The sequence below is a fragment of the Aedes aegypti genome, chromosome 2 (genome assembly GCF_002204515.2).
Source record: "Aedes aegypti strain LVP_AGWG chromosome 2, AaegL5.0 Primary Assembly, whole genome shotgun sequence".
In the NCBI taxonomy this organism is placed as follows: domain Eukaryota; kingdom Metazoa; phylum Arthropoda; class Insecta; order Diptera; family Culicidae; genus Aedes; species Aedes aegypti.
Genome location: NC_035108.1, coordinates 69,316,623 through 69,338,773, shown reverse-complemented (window position 1 = coordinate 69,338,773; position 22,151 = coordinate 69,316,623). Strand labels below are relative to the sequence as shown.

At 41.7% G+C, this 22,151-nt stretch overlaps 1 protein-coding gene across 2 annotated transcripts; it reads right to left on the bottom strand.

Moving 5' to 3' along the window:
* Positions 1-603: 603 nt before the first annotated feature.
* Positions 604-20,252, bottom strand: LOC5566214 (zinc finger protein on ecdysone puffs). Of its 2 annotated transcripts, none has more exons than XM_021841160.1 (7): positions 20,017-20,252; positions 19,520-19,816; positions 6,187-6,246; positions 4,029-4,585; positions 2,207-2,714; positions 1,291-2,044; positions 604-1,228 (listed from the first exon to the last, which is right to left on the bottom strand). In XM_021841160.1, exons 2-7 carry the CDS (start codon positions 19,784-19,786, stop codon positions 843-845), a joined length of 2,532 nt encoding a protein of 843 aa, XP_021696852.1. In that variant the 5' UTR covers positions 19,787-19,816; positions 20,017-20,252; the 3' UTR covers positions 604-842. The 2 variants fall into 2 exon arrangements, with proteins under 2 accessions (XP_021696852.1, XP_021696853.1); XM_021841161.1 differs by having other exon boundaries at positions 4,029-5,986; positions 20,017-20,232.
* Between the last annotated feature and the right edge of the window lie 1,899 nt (positions 20,253-22,151).

The window sequence follows — 22,151 nt, the reverse complement described above, 5'->3', positions numbered from 1 at the left end:
CAGTATTCAATCCACAAATCCCAGATTACACCACATTACGTTGGTCCGTTTGGCGTCGCCGGTGGATACCTGTTCTGACATTCTTTTCTTTCAAACCCCATTTCAAGCCTGTCCCCCCACTTTATCAATAAGAATGTTGACGAATCACGATAATCTGAAGATCGTGACCAGAACGGAGGTAGGATTTATCACTAGGGACCAACCACCACCAGTCTATCTTAACTGTTCAACATTTGGCGATTTACCCTATATGAGATTCATTCGTCAGATCTTCATATTGAATTTTTTGTGCCAAGAAAATTCGGGGTTTCGGTCCATTCGGGGTAACGGACTATTCGGGGTAATGGATTTCGGGGTATTGGTGTTCGGGGTACTTGACCATTCGGGGTATTGACTTTCGGGGTAATGGTATTCGGGATCGTCGAGTGCATGCTACTTCCTCGGTTGATGAGCATGAACTCCAGTATGAAAATAGCGACTTAAAAGACCATTTTTCTGTTGTAAATTATTACTTTAGTAGCGAAGTCGAAAATAGTGGTGAAGTCACTAAAAAGTGATTTACCAGCCCTGACTTTTCTTTCACAGACAGATACAAGATGGAAATATTTTTCTTCCTTTATTTCAATGTGAGGTTCTAGTTACGGTAGCTTATAGCGTTATCATTATACGATTAAGTTTGTTGTTTTTTTTTTTAATATTTAATAGTTCAATATTCTTATCCTGTTCGATAAAAAGGAAGGTTGAAAATTTAAAACTGAGATAAGGTATACACTTATACTACCTTGATGACTTACAGCGAAATGTTGTGTCCACAATTACACGATCAAAAACTTGCGTCCGATTTAGGCTTCAGCCTTGACTTCCTTTTCGGCTCCGTTGACATCACCGTTGGAGGCCTTCTTCGATCCGGTTTTCTTGTCCGCGGCTTCCTCTTCGCCGGTGCTGTCATGAATGTTACTCTGGTCCAGTCCGTTCTTCTCGGTGTGTTTGAATTTATCGTACCGTTCCGAGCTGGCTTTTTCGTCGTCTTCTTCCTCTTCACCGTCTTCACCTGGGCCTCCGACTTCGCGCAGCAAATCGCCAATGTCGTTGTCGACCACTTCCCACATCTGATCGTCCGTGGTGGTTTCCTTGCCCTCTCCTTCCTCGCCGGTTTTCTTCTCGGCGGAATCCTGCTTCTCACTGGCGTCAGCCTCGGATATGCTGGCATCTTTCTCTTTCTTGGCATCTGTGGGGGATAAAAGTGTCATAATTGGGGTAATGATACATTTGAAATAACATCGAGCTTACTTTTCTTGGCCTTCGCATCGCTGAGTTTCTTCTTGTGGATCCGTTCAGCCCGTTCCCGGAGTTTCTTGTCCTCTCGCTCGTGGATGTACAGCTTGAGATGTGATCGGGTCTTGCAGTGCATCGCCACCATTTGTTCCGGATCATCTCTTCGGGGCAGATACATATTGCACAGGTCGCAGTACTGCACTTCAACCTTCTTGACGTGTTCGCGGCCGATAACGGTTTCGTCATCGCTGTCGTCCTCATCGTCCGATCCTGGCCTTCCAACGGATTCTCCCTTCTTCGGAGTGGAAAGGGTTTCCTTACTGGTATCGGTAGGTTCGTCGACGTTGCCAACCTCATCGACAGTGGTAAAGTTCTCCAGATCGATTTCGGCACCATCTTCGCCGTCATCCTTGGCATACCGTTCGACGCGGGCTTTGAACTTGAGATGTTCCAACGAGGCCCGATGAGCTTCGTAGGCCATGGGGCTCTTGAAGTGGATCTTGCAGGTGGCACAGTACGGCATTAGGAACCGTTTCATCTCTTTGTGGCCGTCCGATTTCTGGTGGACGGATTTCGGCTGCCGGAAGTTCAACTGGCACAGCAAACAGTAGGACGACTTCTGCTCGCTGTTCTCATCGACTTTTTCGTCCTCTTCCTTTTGGGCTGCCCGTTGGGCCTGACGCATTTCCATCAGCTTTTCGCGTGTCTTGTTCGCGACGCGGCGCATTGCAGTGCGATGCAATCCACGGAACAAGTGATTTTGGTATTCCTGTAAAGAGGGAAGGCAAGATTGTAAAGAATCAATTGTGGAATAATCGATTTCTAAAATTCAATTTCGTTAGACAGAACACATGGGTGGCTTAACCTTCAAATGGTAGCTAAGGCAGATGCATTTAACTGTTAACACCCAATTGAGGAATTTGTGGCTTACCTTGAATGTGATGCACTTGGTGTGACACTGAACGCAGTTCAACTTGATGAACGATTTGGTGTACTTGGTGTTGATCCTTGTGTCGGACTTCTTCCTTTCTCCATCTTTGTCGGTGGATTTTTCACTTCCTGGGGTACCTTTCGGTTTGGCAGCCACCTTCTTGACGCTCTTTTTAGGAGTGGAGGGAGCTTCCTTCTTTTCATCGCCTTCGCCATCTTCTCCCTCTTTGGTATCATCGGCCTTGTCATCACCTTCCTTGTCTTCGTGGTCTTCGGTCTTGTCTCCCTCTTCGACGTCTTCTTCTTCTTCGTCCTCGTCCTTAACGGTTTTATCCCCATCGTCTTCCTCTTCCTCTTCGTCATCCCTGGTCTCGTCATGGACCTCCTCATCATCACCCTCCAAAACTTCCTTCTCCTCATCGACTTCATCGTCGTCGTCGCCTTCGTTTTCGGTGGTTTGATCGTCATCCAGCTCCTTAGCAGCAGCCAGAGCGCGCTTGATCAGAGCCCTGCAAAATTAAGATTTGTTAAAATTTGGCAAAGCAATCGAGCTTGATGGAGACCCATCTTTTGATGCGAAATGCAGGGCTGGTAGCGACTTTTTAAGTCTCTTGAAAATAGGATCTTTCTAGACAAGATATCTCATGAAAAAGAGACCAAATAGGTACCAAGAAAAATAAACTAACGGCAACTAGAAGATAAGATGTGATTTCTTTAAAGTTTCAATCAGAAATTTCTCTTAGAAAACCTTAAAGAATTATTCCAAAAACTCATACTAAGATTTCCCCATGAACTTTTCCAGAATTTCGTTAAGACAGATCCCAACAATGTCTTTAACTATTTTTTTTTGCTGGAATGTCTTCAAGAAAATGTCAGGGATTTAGTTCAACAATATTGAAAATTTTTATATAATCCAGAGGGTATTTCAGAAGGAAATCCTAAGGTAACATTCTAATTAAACTTGATTAAATGCTAATAACAATTGATTAACTCCCACATGATTCTCTAAAAGAAATTCTGGACTCTAGAGGAAATCTTGGAAGATTTCCGACATATCGCTAAGATAATTGAAAAAAAATATTTTGATAGCATTCTGCAAGAATTCCTTGAAAGTTATCTGAAGAAATCCCTGAAAACATTGTGTAGGAACAATCGAAGAAATTACTGGAATGATTACTGAAGGATTAGCTGGTGTGAAATCTATAATGAAGAACCTATGCAAATTTTATTCGAGAAAACATTTGAAAGAGCTGCAGGAATAATTCTTTAATGATTACTGATGAAATTCCTAGATATTTTTTTGAAAGAACTTTAAAAGGAATTCTTGGTCGAAAGTATTGAGGAATTCCTCTAAGAGTGTTTAATATACTGCCTCGAAAGGTTTGTGGAGGTCTTTTTGAAGCAATTTCTGGGAGCAAATTTGGATGAATTTTAGCCTGGAAGGATGTCCAAGAGCAATCTCTGAAGAAATTTCGCTAAGCATTCCTCGAAGCACCACTGGGAAAAAGTCTTGGGAGAATTGATAGAGGAATCGCTAGTAGAATTTTTGGAGAGATCTCTAGGGGGAGTCCCTGAAAGTATACCAGATGAAATCTCTTGCAGAATTTCTGAAACTTTTCCTTGAGGTATCTGAGAAGAAATTCCTTAAGAACATGTGAACTGCACTGCAGAGTAAGCAAAATATAAGGGACGTTTTGGTTAAAATAGAGACTTCAGAGACCCTCCATTGAAAATAGACTTTTTTGGAGATTTGCATCAGAGACCAAACATCTAAAAAGAGACCTGCCACCAGCCATTGAAAATTAAATCGCAAAATCACTTACTTCCTGGACACCCTGGATGACTCCATAATCGTTCGTTTGGTGATGCGTCCGATGCCGTCCCGTCTGCCTCGAATTGACGGGAAGTTTCTTCTGGGCGGTATTGGTCTCACGTCCCGTCTGCTTCCCATACGACTTGTGATCATCCCGCGGCGCCCATCGTTCCTGAAACGACTCGTAAGCCTACCTCGTGTCGAACCCCGGCGCAGCGTCGACATCGGTGCCGACCCACGCGAACCCATCGAAGTGCGGATCGGTGGTCCCCGATTTGTGTTGTTACGAGGAGCAACCGACCTTGGTGGTCCCATCGGTTCCCGGGATCTATCTCCGCGTCCCCGGCTGCTACTGCGATTATCCATTCGATCACGGCTAGCTCCACCGCCGCCGCCTCCACCACTGCTACCAACCGACGAGGAATGATGATCATTGCCACGTTTATCGTAGGATGAGCTACCACCATCATGGTAACGACTGGAAGAGCCTCCGCGAGCACCACTACCATCCCTACGGTGATAATCTCCGGCTCCACTGCTTCCACCATAATCTCGGCGACCTCCGCCCTGTCACATCCAATCAATGATGTCGCCGACCGAAGATCATTTCGTGTTTGGCCATTCCGCGACACCAGGAACAACACATTTGCGCGCATGATTCGAATTGCATGTGAATTTGTGTGTGTGAATCAGGCATACATACAGGCGCAGGAAAGATATCGAAGTTGATGAAGATTGAGGTTGAGAAATTAGTTATGAGTAAGATTGTATTGGATGTTTATATTTTGGATTTATTGTTGGTGGTTTGGTGCTATAATGTGAGCTTTTAGTAGGTTATTCTCTATTTTTGGCTAAAGATAAGAAACATTCTGACCACACTTCCTGGTCGTCCCCCGCATTCTGTGTCTTGTACTGTGGGTAATTTCAGTAGCCACGCGATGAGTCAAGTGTTGGTAGGACAAATAGGAAACATAAATAGATGAGGAGACATCCTGGCCGCTGCCGTCAGAAGCCTATCTGCTTCGCAGTGCAGGATTCCTCTGGAAAGCGGTCAGCTTCTAGGCGCTGGCTTAAGGAAAAAATTACATAACATAATATATCGATTCGGATCCGGCTCCACGCAAGATCCCAAGAAGCTCATCGTTGAAGTAATCTCCCAATCGTTACACATCTCGAAGGTTGTATCATTTACGTCTTTTCCTACTTGGTTTCCGCACTTGCTACAAACGCCATCGCGGCAAAGGTGGACAAACACAAACTAGATATAACAAGGTATGGCTCATTCCAGCTTCGCACACTCATCCTGATCCTGTTATGGATTGGAACTGTCTCTTTTTTGTAACAGCAACACACGAAGATTGGTGTGATTTACACGCCGAGATCTGACTCGAAGAGATGCTATTCGCGTCACGTGGCTAATACAAAACTGATCGCTCACTCTCAAAATCGCATTCAATCGCTTGGTCGTAGTAGATTCCGGACTAGGCTGCCGGTACGCGGCTGGCGACGGTCACAGTCCATTGAGTAATGTTCGGATTTTCCACTCGAGAAATATATGAATCGCTAGTACTTTTACGTTCAAGTTCTTCTACATGACATGACGGGCGCACTGGGAAAATCTACAGAAAGGCTGCCGTTTTTCTTCATTCAAATCGCTTGCTCTCTGTCCCAATCCGATATTTCATTCTCCACGCATCGATCGGGTTAATCAGAGACTGCAGATTTTGCTCGTTCGATTACTGGATGGAGATGAAATTGGCTAACTCAAACCGGTTCTTTCAAGCATTTCCTGCTTCTCTCTCGATTCAACCAAACTTGTTACAGACTTTTTTTGTTCTTAGATTCAGTTCGAATCGGTAATGCTTTTCAGTTTTGAAAGATTATTCGTTCTAGTTTCGTACAGTTTTGGTCTCAAAGAGGAAGCTTGTGAAAATAGTTCATACTATCTGTTCTATTACTCTTCTTCGTCTTTTTAAATAAGGATTTGTGAAAGGGTACAATAAACAGAAAAAAATAGATTAGCTCAAGTAAAAACCAATGTCGATGAGGATGCAAAGTAATGGAACAACTCTCAACGCTCTTCTAAAACGGTCTTGAAATGCATAAATCTGAGTATTCTGTAGACGCATAATTTACCTATTTGGCTACCAATCAATGGGGGTAATTACCTGCGATGAATGTTCCGTACGAGGCCTCTTGCGGTCCGGAGAACGACGGTCTCTTGAATCCTGAAATAACATAAGAAGATGGGAAATTTTTTTAGTAGAGGAATCATCCTATTTCCAGTGGTGGTAGCGGTCAGATAGCAAATTAATCGTCGCTTTAATTACTAAAATGATTAAAACAGTGACTTCAAAACTACAAGCAGTACCCAAAAATATGACTTCAATTGAAAATACGTTTTATATGGATAGCAGTAATTCAGGATATTTCTTAACAGTTATCTGTCAGATATGAGATTTAAATCGAATGTGAATTTGTTCCTGAGCAGGTGGGTGTGGAGGTAGTGAATGGCTGTTTATCCAACAATGTTCATTCGAGCAATTTTTAAGAAATGCGTTTTTTTTTGGTACTTATAGAAGTAGGTGGAAGTAGAAAGAAGGGTGAAGGGTGAGATTAGACATAGTATCGGACACCTTCATTGCGAAGCTACTATCTGAGAGAACTACGAGTACCAACGTGTCAGACGCCACTATTTTTCGCAGTACCAGCGAAGCATAGAACTGAAATTTAAACGCAAACCTAAATCTTTCTGGAAGTACGTAAATGAGCAGCGCAAAGAATCGGGTTTTCCTTCTTCGATGGAATGGAATGTTAGGTTCTCGTCCTGCTTACAGGAAATCTGTCAGTTCAATACAGTACCAGAACAACGGCCTAACTGACAAATGTAAACAAATTGAGTTTTATTCACCTAACAGTTTATTTGATAAACTACAATCATATACTGCACAACTGTTTCTTAAAAATAACGTTTTTCACGAAATAAGTGAGAAAAACATAAAGGCGCATTTGATATTCTCTTTCGATACGAACTCTGACGTCAATTTCGCCCACCTTCTCCCCCTGCGGTAACCGGGCGCATTTGCGATTGAGTGTGGCAGCAGGGCGCATTTAAAACTGAGTGTGCAGAAGGTCGATAGGCCTTTTCATGTGACAGATCCGTCTATGCATTTGTTTACATCGGTGGAGGACCGGTGCTAACACGGGCCTGTCATTTTCATAGAAGAACTGTCAAAGTGCTTCCCGATCAGCTGATTTGAGACGTCATGTGAATAGGCCCATAGTGAAGAAGGTTCGTGTGAAAGAGCGTAGCAAAACGGCGAAGCTGATGATAGTCAAACCAGAAGGATGAGGTAGAAAGGCGCAATCGCTGATGTCAAACTGAAGGAGACGAAAAACCGAGGGGCGCAACAATCCTCAATTTTGATGAATGGCGCATGATGCTTTTTTATTTATTTTAACATGTTGTTCATAATATGAAAATAAATCAAATGGTTTATTTTTATTTTATTTTATTGATGTACAAGGGGGTCAGGTCAGGGGCCAAGTCTCCAGCATAAGTTTGAAAACTCATACCGTCCATAATACACCGAGGGATTTGGAGTTTTGGAAGTAGGCAACGCAACATCTTTGACCAGAAGGTTCTTTAAGTTTTGCTTTTACTCTAGACTTCCCCTACACGTATGAATGATGCAAGGTCGAAAGAACATGAATCAGTCATACATATAACGGTAGTGAAGTGTTTTGCCTAAGGATATGTGAAAGGAGGGATTTTGTGTGGTGTTTTGTAAATCGCTCTGTGGAACAAATTTGTTATTAGTTAAATAATAAGTTCATTTGATTTACCTTTCAATTAGTATTCAATGATTACAGAAACTTTATACTTAACAAAGGCGTGGAGTGCAGCAAGCTAGGTGGGCGGATCAAGTGCGCATCGATTTGGCGAGCGTGGGGCAGAACCGAGAATGGAGAGATGCGACCGCAAACCGACGTTTTCTCGGCCATTACGCTGCCATGATAAGAGATGCCTTTCCTCTTCGATGAATTATTCCTCGATGCGGGTTAGATATGAAAACAAGGATAAAGAAAGAATGAATGTTAGTGATTGTTACATGCTTGATGGCAGTATTGGCGTACATTGAAGTCATACAAAATTCGCTCTTTGGATTCCCACGATAACAATCCCTGAAACTAATGATAAACAACAAAAAAAGAATCCGAAAGAGCGAGAACCTTGATGTTTCAATGTATGACAATCCAGCTTTATTGCATGTAAGAAGTTCTTGGTGATATTCTCACAACGGCCATTCAGAATGGATCGACGGATGTAAATAAAAGATCATTAAGATAAAATTAACGCGACGACATGTTAGTAAGCTCAAAACGATTATTGTATTTGCAACTGTTAATTCAAATAGTTAAGCTAAGGGTCAGTCATTGTATATAACTTTATAGATAAGCAGAAGTAAAGCACGAACGCGAATCCATCCCATCTTCAAATGCACAACACTTCATTCTGGAACTTTAGAACGTCCATGTTGTAACTTGTTCACACAAGAAATCTGCCTCGACCGAGTTGGCAGAACGCGCCCATACCCCTTTCTGAACCAAAGGACAGAGAACTAATACCATGATACCTTAACTACAAATACAAAAGCTACTTCTATGTTATTTCCACTACTACGCTCACAGTAATGTTATGATCGTTAGAATAAAAACGATAGAGGTTACTACTACATAATACTACTCAAAGAACGCTAATGTCGCCAGTGTTGGTGTGATAAATGCAAAGTAGTGCAAGAATGCTTAGAGAATTAAATTTGTTATAAATTACAGCATTTTGTTCAACAATATTATATTATATTATAAACAGATAGTTAAAAATGAAACATTTCAGTAACAACAGTGCCATCGGTTTTCTAATTATTATACATATATCAGTAACACTACTAAACCATCTCTAATACCGCTACAACCTACCTTACTAAATAACGCAAGACCGTAAAATGCCGTAATTCAGAACATTTTGCAATATTTCTCAAAAATCGTAAATTATTGTTAATGATAATTTTGATTGGAATTATGATGCATTACCAGCATATACAAATAGCGGTATGGGTAAATTTCAAATTTTTTCTTAAATTTCAACAAATTTTGGACCAAATACGCTTACGGATTTAGGCGATGCGCTGAATTACAGCACCTTACGGTATTACTAAGGTAATAATTACTACATTGTTAGTAAACCTAACATAAATGCCTATTTTCAATGACCTGTGAGACGCAGAGACCACCCGCACCCACTCTTGCGCCTCGTGGTCTACTGAAAAAGATTTATGTATATTGAACTAATACTACTATTAGAAATAGTGCTACTGAAGAAGGTGATCGTTGGTTTCCCAGTCTTGTTAGTGATTTGAGTGTTAGTAGAGACTGGTAGTAGGCCTGCCGGTCCCTCCAGCATTACGCGTAGTTATCTGGTGTTAGATCATGCGACAGTAACTAAACTCATGCTGAAGGTGTGATAAATCAAGTGTTAAATATATTTAAGCATTGAAACACATGTCATTATTTAACTTAAAACTATTAGACTAGCTTACATTTTATAAGTTATAATTACGATAAATTTTCGCGATCAATATATTAGCATTAGAGTAATTTTTCACAATATCAACAATATGTAATCACTTGATGAATCACCGTCAATCCCATCACCTATGGACAGGGTAATATGAAAATAAATCAAATGGTTTGTTACAAAAGTAATATTGTAATGGATCATACAAAAATGCATCATCCTATTGAATCGATCGGAAACATAATATAGAATTGAAATTATATCCGCTGAACTTCAAACCGATTTTACTGACAATGTATTAGTGTTCACATTCGCCCTAATTCTGACTCTGTATTGAGTTCTTCGCTAGCAAATTTGTCATCGTATTCAGCGGGGAAAGTATAAGCAATGATCAGGTGATTCGTGCAGCCAATAATGTCCCCATAAATGGCCAAGCTCCGGGGAGTCTTGAGTTGGATATCAATGCTGAATCCAGGGCCGCTTCGCAGTTGAAATCGTCCAACCATCCTGGACCAGATGGAGTTCCCTTAGCATTTCTCAAAAAGCATATCGGAAATTTGCTTGCACCGCTCTGCTGTTTATTCCGATTATCTCTTTCTTCCGGATTTTTTCCTTCCTGTTGGAAAGTGGCAAACATGTTCCCGGTGCATAAAAAGGAAGGAAACACGACGTAGATAATTACCGTGGTATTACGTCCTTGAGTGCTGTTTCGAAGTTATTCGAGCTTGTTGTAATGGAACCTTTGCTCTCTCACTACAAGCACCTGCTCGATTCCGATCAACACGGATTTACCACCGAACGCTCAACCATCGCTAATCTACTGTGCTTCACCACTTTCATTACCGACAGTATGATCGCTCAAATGCAGACTGACGCTATTTATACTGACCTTTCGGCCGCTTTTGACAAGTTAACAGCGTACAACAAATAAATGAAAGCATAGATGATGTTTACGACTGCTTTGGAAACAATGAAAGTCATATCACAAATTGCTGGAACGTTTTTCATCGAGTTTCTTATGAAACTTTGATAAAAGCTATTGACAAAATTGGTAGTTCATCGGGCATTGATAATGTAAATTTACAGGTCCTTAAAGATTCTTTAGAAATAACTGGAGAATATTTATTAGGAATAATTAATGATTCTCTTGAGCAGGGCAAATTCCCTAGTAGTTGGAAGCAATCCACAGTGATTCCGATGCCAAAAGTATCCGGTACAACGAAATCTGAGGAGTATAGGCCGATTAACATGTTACCTATTTACGAGAAAGTGTTGGAGATCATTGTTAAAGACCAATTGCTGGAGTACTTGAACGACCATAAAATTATAATAAATGAACAGTCAGGATTTAGGCAAAATCATTCATGTGAGTCTGCGTTGAATTTATTGTTGTACAAATGGAAACGAATGATCGAAGAAAAGAAAACTATTATTGTTTTGTTCTTAGACCTTAAGCGTGCATTTGAAACTATATCACGGCCGGAAATGATTAAAACTTTGAGTAAATATGGTATGGGAGGAAACGTCCTCAAATGGTTTGAGTCTTATTTAGCTGATCGCACACAAGTATGTCAATACGGAAATCATATTTCTTCGCCAAAATCAGTGCCGCTTGGAGTTCCACAGGGTAGCGTTTTAGGGCCGATTCTATTTATTTTATATATTAATGACATGAAGAGAGCTATTCAGCATTGTGATATTAATTTATTCGCAGACGATACTGTCATTTTTATTGCAGAAAAAGATGAAAAGATAGCAATTAAGAAAATTAGAAGTGATATAAAATTATTGAATAAGTGGTTAAAAATAAAAAAGCTGAAATTAAACGTTCAAAAAACTAAATCGATGGTAATAGGAAGCAATTAAATTATTCAGAATTAAAAATTTGTATCGAAGGAGATGAAATTGAGAGAGTTGATGTTTTTAAATACCTTGGGGTCCTAATTGACCAAAAATTAACATTTAAAGCGCATATAGATAACGTAGTAAAAAAAGTAGCAAAAAAATATGGTTTACTGATCCGTTTGAGCAGTCAACTCACGTTTTGGAGCAAAATATTTTTATATAAAACCTTAGTGGCCCCACATATTGATTATTGCTCTTCAGTGCTATTCTTGGCAAGTGAAACGCACCTAAATAGATTGCAAAGACTACAAAATAAAATAATGAGATTCATTTTAAATTGTAACAGGTATACACCAATATTAAACATGTTAGAGGCGCTTCAATGGCTTTCTGTGAAAGAGCGTATAATTTTTAATGTGCTAACTATTATTTTCAAAATGACCAATGAACTCTTGCCAGAATACTTGACGAATATCATCATACGAGGACGAAATATACATAACCATAGAACTAGACGAAGAGATGATTTACGTGTTGTGCCGTTTACTATGACAAGTACTCAAAAATCAATTTATTATAATGGAATTAGAATTTTCAATGAATTACCAATCGAAGTTAGAAATGCAAGATCTGTCTCAGAGTTTAAAAGAAATTGTGCAATGTGGATAAAAAATAAGTATAGATAATTAAGTGAATTTGTATGTATTTATTGTATATTATCAAAAGATAAATAAATGGATTATTATTATTATTATTATTATTAATCACGATATTGCTATTGCCAAACTTGACAGATTTGACGTCTGCGGTAATCTTCTGAGCTGGTTCGGCTCTTACCTAATCAATCGTCAGCTAAGAGTTGTGATATGCAATTGCAGTTCTGACAGTTTTCACGCTACATCCGGTATACTACAAGGAAGTCACCTGGGATCATTGATTTTTCTACTTTACTTCAACGACGTCCATCTCGTTATCAAAGGCCCCCGCTTATCGTATGCAGACGACATGAAAATATTTTTACGGATATGCTCTGTTGTCGACTGTTTATACCGACAATAGCAACTCGATCATTTCGCCAGTTGGTGCTCGCTGAATGGTGGTTAACCCTACCAAGTGCTCCATCATCACGTTTTCTAGAAAAAAGCAACCAATCACGTACGATTATAGATTGCTTGGCACGAAAATTGAACGTGTGAATCACATCAAGGATTTGGGCGTGTTCCTTGATTCACAGTTAACGTATAAGCAGCATATCTTGTAAACTGTCAGTAAAGCGTCAAAGACTTTGGGATTCATGTTGAATTTCTGCGACATTTACTGTCTAAAATCACTCTATTGTTCTTTCGTGCGTTCCACGTTGGAATATGGTTCTGCTGTTTGGAGTCCTATTTATAATAATGGCGCAGAAAGGATCGAATTTGTTCAACGCCGATTTCTTCGATTAGTACTCCGTAAATTACTTTGGAGAGATCCATTCCGCTTGCCGAGCTATGAGAGTCGATGCCGATTGATAGACTTAGACCTCCGGAACAGAAGGGATACAATCAGAGCTTTAACTATTGCAGACGTTTTACTGGGACGTATCGACTGTGAGACAATCCTGGAGCGAGTCCATCTAAATGCCCGTCCTCCCATTAGAACAGCGTCATGCTGAGATTGCCTCTAACTCGAACAAACTACGGATTTCACGGAGCACTTAGAGGATTGCAGCGAGTGTTCAATAAAGTCGCATCATTGTTCGATTTCAATACCACCCGAGAGATGCTTCGCCGAAGGTTTTTATCATTTTTTTGACAAACGAGGAGTTTAGTTTAAATTTTATCTCTTGACTGTTTAGTGTTTTTGTTAAGTTTTTGTCATCTGATTTGCCTGTTGATGTGTTTCAAATAAATAAATAAATAAATTTGGTTTATTTTATTGCATGAGGCAAAAGTCGGAACCTGGTTCCGGAAGTACTTTCCGGGTAGGAGCCAAGGCACACATTTAAATTTGATCCGAAACAACATATGCGACTTCTTGCACGTCATGGAATAATCTCAGAAATCCAATGCAAGACATCAACTTTCAATATTGTCAATTTTACCATATGCCCAGCCAATGCTGGGTTTTAGAGTCACTTCCGGTGAATCAGGAGACAGACATGGATAAAGCTCAAAATTAGGCATGCGACTGCTCAAACTTCATGAACTAACCTCAGCGTATCTGTCAGAACATGCTTCTTGTATGTATCGATACTTCGGCCAGATAACCAGACAACGAGCGGATTTTGAGGTCCCTTCCGGTGGACCAGGAGACAAACATAAATAATAGGTAAAGCCAGGCATGGGACTACTCAAACTTTTTTAAAATTATCTACCGTTGCCAGGGATTGAATCCTGAGAAAATTGAGAGAATCTCTCACGTATCGCTCTCTGTAACTATCATAATATGCTGCACATTATGAGAGACTGTTTATCGTAAACTGCTACAACTTTGATCAGATTGGGGGGATAGTAGTGTATGATAAAACTATTGGTGATATTCAGGGAGCCGTAGAAAGAACAACCTTCACGTACAGTGGTTGGAACATGAATAACGTTTTATTGTGACAAAAACTATAACAATTGTTAAGTGTGGCTACTGTGATGTGTTATTTGTTTAGTGTGACTACTATGATTAGTAACAACTTCTGCATCTTGGCGCTTAATTCTTCCACACTCCTCCTCGGCAAGATCTGGTAGAATCCCAATCTTCTCTCGCAGTGTCTTGATTCTCACGTTTTGCAGAGGTTTCGTTAAAATGTCCGCTAACATCATCTCAGTAGGGCAGTATTTCAGCATTATCTCTTTTTCTTCATTCAGCTCTCTAACGTAGAAAAACTTCGTATCAATATGCTTGCTTCTCTTCTCAATTTTGTCTCCTTCAACTAATTTGATACAGCTTTGATTGTCCTCATATGTGGGTACTGGGCTTGAGACATCTTCGCCGAAATCTTTCAATAGCTTCTTTATCCAGCTGAGCTCCTGACATCCTTCCGTCAACGCTACGAATTCTGCTTCAGTAGAGGACAACGCAACACAGCTCTGTTTCCGCGATGCCCAGCTGATCAAACCTCCTCCGTAACGCACCAGGTATCCAGAGTTTGATTTTCGGTGACGATGGTTACTTGCCCAGTCGGCGTCCACAAACATTTCTAGTCCAGTTGAGGTCGATCCAAGGTGTAAACGATGATCGCTGGTGCTGTTCAGATATCGAAGAATCCTCTTTGCTTCTTGCCAATCTCGTTGAGTAGGGCAGGAACATTTCTGTGCCAGGATGGACACGCTTACTGATACATCAGGACGAGAATTCACGGATACATACAGCAGACCTCCAATTAAACTTAAATATTGACTGTTGTTCGGTAGTTGGCAATCCTCCTCCTCCTTCTGCTGAAGGTATGCAGGATCTAACGGGATCTTCGATGGTTTCGCATCTTGTAGGCCGAATCGTTCCGCTAGCTTTCGGATGTACTGTTGCTGACACAACGTGTAACTTCCTGACTTGCGTTTGATGTCGATGCCCAAAAAATGCTTCACATCGCCCAGGTTCGTCATGGTAAAGTTTTTCTGCAGAACTTCAAAAATCCGCTCGAACTCCTCTTCAGTTTGCGTGGCAATAATGACGTCATCAACGTAGATCAGGATGAAGCTTACTCGGTTTCCCTTCTTTCTTACATACAAACACGGGTCAGCCTTGGATGGTACGAACTGCATTGATTTGAACACGCCATCAATTCGTTGATTCCACACACGAGCTGATTGCTTGAGTCCATAGATGCTTCTCTTGAGACGACAAACAACATTCGCTCCTCCTGTATGGTACATATCCGGCTGCTTCATGTATATCGTTTCGTCCAGTATCCCGTGGAGATATGCAGTCTTCACATCTACATGCTTGACGATCATTCCACGTCGGCTTGCTATAGTGAGCAGGGTACGCAAGGATACCTGCTTGGCTACTGGCGCAAACACTTCATCAAAGTCCACGCCAAATTTTTGGGTATATCCCTGTGCCACTAGTCTGGCTTTGTGCCGCACAACATTTCCATTCTCATCTCGTTTTGACTTGAACAGCCATTTACATCCGATGGCTTTCCTGTTTGGCGGCAGCTCCACGAGTTCCCAAGTATCGTTATCGACCAGAGAGCGAAATTCATCATCCATTGCTTCCTTCCAATGCTGCGATTTCGGGCCTTGTAGAGCTTCGGATGGAGTGCGAGGATCATCACCACCAGACGGTTTGTCTCGAGTAACTAAGTCTTGTTGTGACTGCTGCATTTCTTCCGCTACGGCTTCCGATCTCCGGGTGACTGCGGGTTCCTCACCTGTTTCACCAACTTCTTCTGTAAATCTGGTTGACGGCAGTCCTCGGATTGGAAAAAAAAAAAAAAATCTCGCAGCTTGTCGGGCAGATACCGCTCTCTTCCACTTCGTCTCAGCATTGGTGGCTCTATTGAACATGGAACTTGATGCTCACTAGATGACGGAGCCGCTACAACTTCATCAGCACTCTCTTCATCACTTTCATCGCTTGTCATGATTGCTTCATCGATCATTTCTGCATGAACAGCTTCCATGGGATCCGGTGCATCGATGGCAACTTTATGAATTGGTTCTGGTTCATACGAAACTATGTCGTCCCAATCTAGGCTTATAGTCTTCCGTGTGCTCACCGGGGTAGGCTTGACTTGTGTTACCGTCTTCGCTTGTTCGCTTAGGAAAGTGACATCACGTGACTTGATCAGCTTTCTTGATTGAGTGTCCCACAGACGATAGGCCTTCGTGTCTTCATCAAATCCAGTTAGTATACATTCGACAGCTTTTGCGTCCCATTTCCTTCGTTTTTGCTTAGGGACGTGCGCCATCACAGGAGATCCGAAAACACGTATATGGGCTAGGTCTGGCTTCCTCCCACTCCAAGCTTCTTCAGGGGTCATCTCATGTCCTTTGGTTGGCGATCGATTCATTAAATATACAGCTGTGGCTGCCGCTTCGGCCCAGAACGTTTTGGGTAGATCTGCTTCGAACAGCATACATCTTGCTCGTTCTACGATCGTTCGATTCCCTCGCTCCGCGAGCCCGTTCTGCTCCGGAGTATAATCCGCTGAAGTTTGATGACGAATCCCTAGTCGCCGCAGATAATCTTCAAACTGCTTATTCACGAACTCCTTGCCGTTATCTGTGCGAAGAATTTTTAGCTTCTTACCTGTCTGCTTCTCAGCCATGCTTCGGAAATTTTCGAATGCCCTGTAGACACTTTCTCCAGACTTGTCTTCCAAGAAGTAAATGAAGATCCTGCGTGATTTGTCGTCCGTGAACGTCAGGTAGTATCGGCTGCCACCCAGGGATGAGACTTCCATCGGTCCGCCAATATCGGAGTGTACCAGCTCTAGGACTTCACTCGCTCTTGAACCAGACTTCGGAAACGGGAGTCGCGTTTGTTTTCCCATCGCACAGATTTTACACTTCATGTCTACTCTTGTCGTAGGGGTATCCGGTACTTGCATTCCAGTGACCATTCCACTTTTCAGACGATGCAGACTGTTGATGTTGAGATGCCCCATCCGTCTATGCCACAGGTCCAGGTTATCCGAGGAAGAGCACGCCAGTGCTTTGCGCGACACCAGATGGTCCAGCTTGAACAAATCATTGTACCTCGTACCAGTACCGATTACCTGTCCCGCCGGGTTGATAACTTCCACACCATCCACGTTGAACGTAACTGTGTGGCCTCGCTTCACTATCTGGTTCACGGAAATCAAATTTACTGAAAGCTCTGGAATTACCTGGACGTCATGCATTTCGATGGGCGAATCTTCAGGACAACACTCCGGGTAAATCTTGACTGTTCCCTTGGCAACTACGGACATGGAACCTTTGTTCGCTGCTAGAACTTTTCCACCGCACCGACAGGAATTCTCCAAAAAATCTTCCGTTTTCGTGAAATGACTTGAAGCTCCAGAATCGAAGTACCAATTTTGATCATCTTCGGCAATGGTTGATAGCACGGTGCACCAAGCGTTTCCATTTTCGGTCTTCGAAACCTTCGTCGGACAATTCTTGGCAATATGTCCGAACTTCTTGCAGTTCCTGCATTTCGGGCCGTTGCTTGCTGATTTCACATTGACGCCTTGTCTTTGCTGCCAGTTCTGCCGCTTGCCTGCGAAGACAGCACCACTTGATGCTGACGAGGAAGTACTCACATCTTGCAGAAGCTTGGTTTTGATCACGTCCGCACCGATCTTGAGTCCAGAGTTTTCGATTGCCATTATCATTGGACGATATTCTTCGGGCAAACCAGCAAGCAGTAACGTTCCAATCCATTCATCGCTTATGTCGAAACCGATTCCCCGCAACTGGTGGGCCGTTTCGATGATGCTATTCACGAAGGCTTCCATGGACTCGCAGTTTCCGAGAGATGTTGTAATTAGCTTCCTGAGCAGTCCGACTTTCCTTGTTAAACCGGAGTCCTCGAACGCCGCTTCCAGGCGTGACCACGTCTCCCGGGCTGTCGTAACGTCCTTTACATGAATGTAGTTCACGGGGTCCAAGAGTAAAATAATCTTGCCACGAGCTCTTCGGTCTTTTGATGCATCCACTTGAACGAATGTGCCGTCAGGATTTTCCGCAGGCTTCACAGTTTCCCATAAGTCTTCCAACTCCAAAAACGTCTGCACAGCAAACCTCCAGGTAGACCAGTTGTTGCGTCCCTGGAGCAGCTGAATTGACGGCAGACTCAATGGATTGTGGCTTCGACCTGGAACTGCTGCAACCGCTAAATCGCCTCCACCGTTTCGTGCCATCTTCGAGAATACGCTTCGATAAATTTTCCTTCTTGTACTACGTTTAGAAACTTTCTAGGCTGGGCTCATAACCTATTGGTGATATTCAGGGAGCCGTAGAAAGAACAACCTTCACGTACAGTGGTTGGAACATGAATAACGTTTTATTGTGACAAAAACTATAACAATTGTTAAGTGTGGCTACTGTGATGTGTTATTTGTTTAGTGTGACTACTATGATTAGTAACAACTTCTGCATCTTGGCGCTTAATTCTTCCACAAAAACCCCTCTAAACATGCTCCAAGCCTGGGGGACACTATTGCTATTGGAAGTTCGTGGATTGTTTATCGTGCCAGTAAAGAAAAACACCTACCCCCAACGGTAAACTAGCGAGAAAAATAGATTTTATCATCGCTCTCTCTTTGGGGCTCTCGCTCGCTGCTTCCATTTATCAGACTTGTTACACCTTGCGATACAAAGACGATAGTGGACCGCAACAGATGGGATGTTTTTCTTTGCTTGCTTTGATCGTGCTTTATACTCAAATGAGAGCGAATTCTGCAATGCCTGACCGTTGCTGTTGGAACATGCTTCTTGTCGGTATTGACTTTTCGTCCAGATGACCTGGCAAAGACTGGATTCTGAGGTCACTTCCGATGAATCAGGAACAAACATAAATAATGTTAAACTAGACATGGACCTTTCAAACCTTTATGAATTCAGCTTTGATGTAAGAACATGCTTCTTGTATGTATCATCACTTCAACCAGATGTTCAGATTTCGAAATCCGATTTGCTGAATCAGGGAACAGATACAGTCAGCTCTCCTTTACTTGATATTCGGTAACTCGATATCGAATTAGAAAACCATGTTGTCAAAACAAAGAGAGATGCGTCGACTTCGGGTGTTATCTGGTTTATCTAAATTTAAATTGTTTTAACCCACCAGGGAGATTTCGAAAGCTAACGCTGGGTAGACAATATTTTGGCTTTTTTTGCAGTTGTGAAACTAAAACTACCTACTGAGAAATTTGGTTTACCCCACGGAAGAGCCGAATTAAGTGAAAAGAAATCAAATTTTGATTGATTTTTTCCTTTAGTGGCATTTTTTTCTGACATTTAATTGCAAATATTACGCAGTCGAAAAAAGCGACCAAGTCACTAAAAGTGACTCGCTACCAGCCCTGAATTTTCATCTTCTTTCCAAACAAATAAGCAGAACATAAATCGATTTGTTACGTAACGGACTGCAATCCGATCACAATTTCATCTTACCTTGTACGAATCATTTCGCTTGTAACCTCCACCGCCACCTCCCTGGCGATTATCCGGCCTGGAATACCGATCGCTGTCATACCGGGACGAGCGTGAATCTCCATAGCTTCCTCCACCGCCACCGCTGTACCGATTTCGAGAGTTATCTCTTCCGTTATAGCTGCTTCTGCCGTGGTGGTCCGATCCCCGGTAACTGCCTCCTCCTCGATAGGAACTTCCCCCACGGGAGCCACCGCCCCTCGAATAACCCCTACCACCTCGCGTCATATTACTCCGACCGATTTTTTTATGTGCTTCCTGAAAACATAATAAAAACAAAAATCCAATTTCCACCATTAAAAACGCATCCGGATCACACTTCCTGCCGTTCTAACCGGACACGCCATCAAGCAAAATCTCCCATGATCATAAACTAAAATGGCGTCCTATAGCCAAAACCCGGTGGCTGTATCAGCCGAAATTTTCAATCCATTTTTTCTCCCCAACCGACAACGCACCTGAGTCAAAAATTCAACTTTCCGGTAACTGGCCACTTAGTTTTCACTTTGAAACCGTTTCAAGCACGATTCGATTCCAACTTTACGCACTATTTTTAACTAGAACACGCACTGATAGCTGATGGCTGACCACCGACAAGCCAGAAAATTTTCACAAAGTACTTTTTCTTCCTTCTGCGGTTGCTGGCTGCTGTTTGGCAATGATGCGAAAGGCACGCGCCGAAGCAAACGAATGGAGCACAAAACGAAATGATGGATGACAGCGGCGAAAAGCGGAGCTGAGTGAGATATGTTCCACATGATCCACAAATATGACTCCGATGGACGGGGTAAGAATTTGTTGATAGTTAACTGTGGTAAAAACACTGAAACGAAATTTGTTCACGAACCCTCTCAAACTTCTAGCAACGAAAATCTTGAAAACCACTAGACCAATGCACAAGTTCACTATTTGACATTTTAGCGGTGCCGTGTTATTTATGTGACCATGGTAACTCCTGCATTGGTCCATTGGGTACCGCTGTCTTTGGCTCAAACGTCAAATAGGTCCATGGGACCGATGCACGGGTTCACTAATTTGGGCCCATTCACAAATTTCATAACGCTTAAGGGGGTGGGTGGATGTCCTTGAGATGTTACAGCTCATACAAAATTCGAAAATTATTCATACAAAATGCGTTACGAGGGTGTGGGTGGGTGTCAAAAATGACCATTTTTGCCGTTATTAAATTTGAGAATAAACCCTTTGACGTTTGGGCGGTGCCGAATTCACTGGTTTCCATGGTCACATAAATAACACGAAACCGCTAAAACGTCATAAATTTCATAACGCTGAAGAGGGTGGGTGGGTGTCCTTATGAGCCTCTGTACGTGCCATAAATTCTTTTGTTCTCGTGACATTTACTGTGCGCCGTGTTTTGGTACTGTCTCGTTCTCTCTCACGGGCAACTTGAAAACAGGGCGCACAGTAAAAGTCAAACGTTTTATAGCATGCATAGGCTCATAAGGCTATGGGGCACTTCACTGTTTTCATTTTGCTAGGGATTTTGACGTTTACTGACCCTGTTAGGGGTCATGCACAAATTACGTCACGCTCTAAGGGGGAGGGGGCAGCCAAGCGTGACAAGTTTTACACAATTTTTGGAGGACTCATACAAAAAACGTGACAAAGAGGGGGGAGGGGGTCAAAAAAGTTGAAATTTAGCGTGACATAATTTGGGTACCATCCCTTATTTACAAATTTCAAGGTAGAGTGAAAGAGAGAGGAAGACTTTTGTGCAGAGCCCTATAGGCTATAAGCTATAGGCTATAGCCTTTAGGCTGTGAACCGTTTCACCGATTAGTTTAACTTTTAGTTAAAATTTGACAGTTCGATAGCTATGTCCCCTCCTGTTGAAGATAATCCTGCTCTGGAGCATGGCTAAACTTGACAGCTCAAAAGTTATTTTCTACTCCAGGTAATTTGAGAATAACTAACTAGGGTTTTCAAATTTCCCGGGAAACGGAAAATAAATTTGCCATTTCCCGGGAAATCCCGGGATCCCGGGAAATTTTCAAAAATGTGAAAATTAAGCAAATTTGATGATTTTTTTTAATTATTCGTATTTTTGTTATATATTTTTATACCAGTAAACTTGTATGGTACCTACATTCTCTTTTTTAAGTAATTTATTGATGTTTCTCAAAAAAATCTATCGAGTTCGTTGTGTACGCTAGGTTTCAAAACAACACAAATTATGATATTGAGTCCATGTGGAGATTATTCTAGACACATCGTATGCAGTTCAAATAATATGTACAGGACGGACTCGATTATCCGGAGTTTGTTCTTTGATATTCTTGTTTTTGAGATTTTATGCATAAAATTAATTTGGTATTGCAACATACAAAGTGAATGGTTTTGCAGCTTTGGATGTAGGTGAAAAAGGGGGTTTGAAAAAGAGGTTTTTTGTATGCCGGTCAAAATAATTTCTTCCCAAGACCCCTAATGTTCCTAAAAATAACTTCAGGCTACGCCACTGCATTATACAAACAAAACAACGAAAAAATATAATATTTTAGTTCTTTTAATGCTGATTTTATTTTTTCTTTTAGTGATTCGATTATTAAGAAGATTCGATAATCCGGAGTGAAAA